Source organism: Nuphar pumila, chromosome 9, assembly GCF_984573655.1.
Source record: "Nuphar pumila chromosome 9, dmNupPumi1.hap1.1, whole genome shotgun sequence".
Lineage (NCBI taxonomy): Eukaryota > Viridiplantae > Streptophyta > Magnoliopsida > Nymphaeales > Nymphaeaceae > Nuphar > Nuphar pumila.
In genome coordinates this window covers 98874350-98880324 of record NC_143257.1, presented here as the reverse complement: position 1 = coordinate 98880324, position 5975 = coordinate 98874350, and the positions used below count along the sequence as shown (strand labels likewise).

Sequence of the window (5975 nt, the reverse complement as noted above, 5' to 3'; positions counted from 1 at the left end):
CAGAGGAAGAGTTCCTACCAAGGTCCATCTGACTGAGCAGGTGAGTTCAGTGCTTCAGCACCAGACCCCACCAAAGCTCAAGGACCCTAGAGCCTCGATCATCGCATGTACCATAGGAAACATCTGAATAGAACGCGCCTTGCTTGACCTTGGAGCAAGCGTGAACATCCTGCCCGGATATTTCTATGATTCATTTGGGCTAGGAGAAATGAGATCGATCCCGATTACACTCCAACTAGCAGATCGTTCTGTCAAGGTACCAAGAGGTATTTTAGAAGATGTGCTAGTGAAAGTGGATGAGTTATATTTTCCGGTTGATTTCATTATCCTTGACATGGAAGGAATTGATAGCCAGCACCAGACTCCGATCATTCTGGGTAGACCATTTTTGGCGACAACCAATGCCTGCATCAATTGCAGAACCGGAGCCATGGACTTATCATTTGGCAACCGAAAGGTCTCACTGAACATTTTCAATGCCGTGATGGGTACAGTGGGAGATATGGAGTGCTTCCAGGTTGATATAGCACAGGATTTAGTAGAAGCATAACCAAAGTTGTATATGACAGAGGAGTCCCTTGATATGTACTATACAGGAGATGATAGTTGTAGGGTTAGTGTAGATGTGTCGTTAGCATCGTCAGGATCCAATCTTTGGAGAGGGAGCATTGAGCCTCTCCCACCACTTGCTGAGATCCCAGCCAAATCTTCGATAGAGTCTCCCCCACAACTTGAGCTGAAACCCTTACCGGATTCACTCAAGTATGCATACCTTGGAGTTGGTGATACTTTGACTGTGATCATCTCGTCATTGCTCACAAAGGAGCAGGAGCAGAGACTGATAGACATTTTATGAGAGCACAATGCAACGATTGGCTGGGGGGTTGAAGATTTGAAAGGGATTGATCCTTCATTTTGCATGCATCAGATTCATTGTGACGAAGAAGCCAATTTGGTGCGTGACATGCATAGAAGATTAAACCCTAATATGAAAGAAGTGGTGAAAAATGAAGTGGTTGGATTCTGGGATCATATACCCCATTTCTGATAGCCAGTGGTTCAGTCCGATTCAGGTCGTGCCAAAGAAATCTGGACTCACTGTAGTGGAAAACGAAAAGGGAGAAAGCATTCCGATGAGGACCACCACAAGGTGGCGAGTCTGTATTGATTACAGAAAGCTGAATGCAACAACACAAAATGATCATTTCCCGTTGCCGTTCATTGATCAGATTTTGGAAAGACTCGCCGGATAGAGCTACTACTGTTTTTTGGATGAATATTCTGGATATAATCAAGTAGCTGTCCATCCTGACGATCAGAAGAAAACCACATTTACCTGTCCGTATGGCACTTTTGCGTTTAGACGTATGCCGTTTGGGCTCTGCAATTCCCCAACAACTTTTTAGAGGTGCATGTTAGCTATCTTCTTTGACATGGTGGATGATGTCATGAAAGTTTTCATAGACAATTTTTATATGTATGGATCTTCCTTTGAGGATTGCCTCCAGAAACTTACTCGAGTACTGAGTAGGTGTATGGAGACAAACCTAGTTTTGAGTTGGGAGAAGAGTCATTTTATGGTCCAAGAGGGGATTGTACTTGGACACATTGTGTCCAAAAGAGGGATAGAGGTTGATCGAGCGAAGGTTGAGTCAATTTCACGATTGACTCCACCCACCACTGTTAGGCAAGTACGTTCATTCTTAGGGCATGCCGGATTTTATAGGCGGTTGATCAAAGATTTTAGCAAAATATCTCGACCGCTTTGCTTGTTATTGGAAAAGGATCAGCCCTTTGAGTTTGGTGATGACTGCATGAAGGCCTTTGAGACACTAAAAGGGGCCTTGACCACTGCACCCATTTTGAGACTTCCGAATTGGATGCTTTCATTCGAGATCATGTGCGATGCATTCGACTATGCAATGGGGGCCATTTTAGGACAACGTGATGACAAGAAGCCTTATGTGATATACTATGCGAGCAAAACTCTGTCCAATGCTCAGATGAACTACACCATGACAGAGAAGGAACTGCTCGTAGTAGTATTCACTTTGGATAAGTTTAGGTCCTATCTTCTCAGTTCGAAAGTGGTTGTCTATTCTGATCACGCTGCACTGAAGTACCTTCTCAGCAAGAAAGACACCAAACCGAGGCTCATCCGATGGGTCCTGCTACTACAGGAGTTTGATCTCGAGATTCGAGATAAGAAGGAAAGTGAGAACGTAGTAGCAAACTATCTTTCTAGACTGATCGTGGAGTCCACTCAGGATCAGAGACCGATCAGTGATTCTTTCCCCAATGAGCATATTATGGCCGTCGAAACATCACAGTTACCCTGGTTCGCTGATATTGTGAACTATCTGGTTTCGAGGCAGATTCCTGAACATTAGAATAAGAATGAGCGAGAGCGATTCTTATCATAGGTGAGACAATACTATTGGTATGAACCAGAATTGTTCAGATATTGCGCGGATCAGATTATTAGAAGGTGTATCCCAGAGGAGGAGTATGAGTCCATACTCTGTTTTTGTCATTCGCTAGCTTGTGGAGGGCATTTTAGTAGTAGAAAGACAACTGCAAAGGTGTTGCAATCTAGATTGTTTTTGCCCACACTCCACAGAGACGCGCATGAGTTTTGCAGAAAGTGCATTCGTTGTCAGCAGACAGGGAATATGTCCAAGAGGGACATGATGCCCTTGCTCCCGATCTTGATTGTTGAGGTTTTCGATGTTTGGGGCATAGATTTTATATGCCCATTCCCGCCATCGTTCGACAATTTGTATATCCTAGTGGCGGTTGATTATGTGTCCAAATGGGTCAAGGCTGTAGCAACCAAGACCAACGATCACCGAGTTGTGCTTAAGTTCATCAAGCATAATATTTTCAGTCATTTTGGTGTGCCACGTGCGATGATAAGTGATGGTGGAAAGCATTTCGAGAATATACAGGTAGCTTCTCTTCTGAGAAAGTATTTTGTCAATCATCGATTCACCACTCCGTATCATCCGCAGACCAATGGACAGGTAGAGGTTTCTAATAGGGAAATCAAGCGGATCTTAGAAAAGACAGTCCGCCCAGACCGCAAGGATTGGTCCCAGCGCTTATATGATGCTCTTTGGGCATATAGGACTGCGTTTAAAACCCCCATTAGCCTATCTCCATATCGTCTTGTTTTTGAGAAAGCGTGCCACCTCCCTGTCGAGCTGGAACACAAAGCGTACTGGGCAATCAAGAAGTTTAATTTCGACATCACCCAGGCTGACAAAGAGCGATCATTGAAGCTCACTGAGATAGAAGAACTCATGAATGATGCATACGAGAATGCCAAGTTATATAAAGCTCACACTAAGACCTTTCATGATAAGCACATTATCAGAAAAGTGTTTGAGCCAGATCAGAAAGTTTGGTTGTTCAATTCTCGTTTGCATATGTTCCCAGGTAAATTAAGGTCAAGATGGGATGGACCTTACATTGTGAGAGAAGTATTCCCGCATGAGGCAGTGACATTATTTGACCCACGTATCAGAGGCATATTCAAGGTGAATGGGCAAAGACTGAAGCCCTACATATCAGATACCTTACAGGCCGATGAGTGTGATGTCTGGGATCTCACGAAGGAATAGGATCTAAGCAGAAGAATGTATCATATGTAGATATTAGAATTAGTTTTGTTTTTCAGTTTTAGCATTTGTTTTTGTTCAGTCATTTGATTTCATATGAGTTTACACTTGTTCTGATTCATGCAGGTTTATCTGATATTCAATGTGTGAGGATTAGTTACCAGGTGCAGGGCACAACTTTCAAAGCAGACCATTGACCATATTAGCAGAAAACTATGCATTCATATATGCATAGTTGTGGTGCAAAGTCAAGTCAATCATCAACTTCAGAGGCCCGACACATATCAGGTTGTATCTATCCTTTCTCCCGTATTTATTTTATTGGTCGTTAGTGTGCATTTGCATTTCATATTTTCTATGCCACTAGGGACAATGTCATTCAAGCATGGGGGGATGGTTTAGATGCACATTGGTTTAGAAGCACATTAAATTTTTTTTATGTCAAGAAGCTAAAAACTCATAAAATTAGGTCATTAAGAACTAGTTTATAGCATATATGATTGTTTGTGCATGATCTAACAATTTAGAATTTTTTAAGCCCCATGTAATTTTTTTTTTCTGATTTGATCCAAAAAGAGTAGTTATTTATGAAACAATTCAAAGAAAAGATAGTATTTGAATGTTAGAATGTTTGGAATCACTTTTGTAAGACCCGCAATTTTTCAGAAAATATCTGAATAAAATTCATGAGGCATTTACCGGTAAAAATAGCATTTCTTCTCAGAATGCGAAACGAATCAATTCCTGCGAGCCAGTTATACTTAAGATATTCGTCGAATTGCGAATATATGCTCAAATACTCGGGAAGCCATAACTTCCTAACTAAACGAAATCAATAGATTCGTACGAGCCAACTTTCTTAGTTACGTCAATACGAAGAAAATGGCATACTCAGAATTTTTCGGAAAAAATCACCGGAAACCCGAAATTCTTGCGGGACCCACGGAAATATTGGTGGGACCCACAGAAATATTCCTCAGAAAATATCTGGTGGGACCCACAAAAATATCCCATGGAATATCCAAGTGGGCCCCACACCAAGGAACCTCTTGGAATTAAAAAGAAGCCAAGGGGGTAGTTTGGGCATGGAGAAACCCAAGAGGAGGTGGGTTTGGGCTATAAATAGCCCTCCCCACTCTCTCTCTTCTCATAATTTCGACCCCCCCTCTCTCTCTTGCCTTCTCTCTCTCTCCTAAACCTCCCCTACCTAGCCTAGCCCACCTGAGCCCACCTGACCTGGTCTGAGCCTGCCTGACTTAGCCTGAGCCTGCCTGACCTGGTCCTAACCCACCTGACCTGGGTCTGAACCCACTTGACCTGGTCCAAACCCAGTTGACTTGACTTGAACCTAGTTGGGTTTAAAGTCAAAGTCAAAGTCCTTTTTAGTCCTAATTCCGGTTTGGGTTTCTGAACCCAGACTTAGCCTACTTGAGCTGAGTTCGAACCTGCTGAACCCAGTTGACTTGGATTGAACCCTGTTAGGTTCAAACCACTTAGGTTGAGTAGCTTGACCTGCTCTACCTCTTTCTCAACTAAGTCAGCTTCATCTGACTTAGTCTGACCTCTCGAAGGAAGGCTCGAAGCCAAAGAAGCAACCCGGAGCCGTTTCTTCCACGATTTGAAGTAAGTTCGCTTCGTTGATCCATCTCTCTCAAGTATTTGACTGTTTGTATATAGAATATACTTTCTGAAGTAGTATCTTGCTTTAGTTCTTGGTTGAGCCCTCTAGGACACTTCGGTGTTCACGCGCTCGCCTCGTAACTATCGTCGGATATATATGTTCGAATACGCAGTATATGCGTTCTTCAAAATAGTATCTCACCCTAGTTCTTGGTTGAGCCCTCTAGGACACTTCGGTGTTTACTCGCTCGCCTCGTAACTATCGTTGGATACAGATCTAGGTGTATATCTGCTGATACTGCCGACGCGTCTTATATCGCACAGGCCATGTAATTTACCTTTGCCGTCGCGTCGTATGATGCCAAGGCTCTCTGCTTTCTGTACTTCTGATTACTGCACTTCCGATTATGCATTTACTTACGCCGTCGCGTCGAACGATGCCAAGGCTCCTGCTTTCTGCAATGTCTTTACTTACGCCGTCGCGTCGAACGATGCCAAGGCTTCTGCTTTGTTATATATGTAGAATATTTCGTTCAGTTACACACCCTGAACAATAGTATATGCATTTCTTTACGCCGCCGCTGTATAAAGCACAGGCTTCTGCTTATATTACATATATGGCGCGTAAGTGAGCGTTCAAACGGAGATCAACTCCAAAATCGCCCATGCGATTCCCGTACCGCTCCTCGTACAAGATTCTGCTTGACGAATGAAGCCCCTATTGGAAAGGCTTCG

General features: G+C 43.2%; 1 protein-coding gene across 1 annotated transcript; it reads left to right on the top strand.

Annotated features, from left to right (window-relative positions):
• The first annotated feature begins 208 nt into the window (after nt 1-208).
• On the top strand, nt 209-550 carry LOC149828743 (uncharacterized). Its single transcript, XM_090017128.1, has one exon. It carries the CDS (start codon nt 209-211, stop codon nt 548-550), a length of 342 nt encoding a protein of 113 aa, XP_089873254.1.
• Nucleotides 551-5975: the final 5425 nt, after the last annotated feature.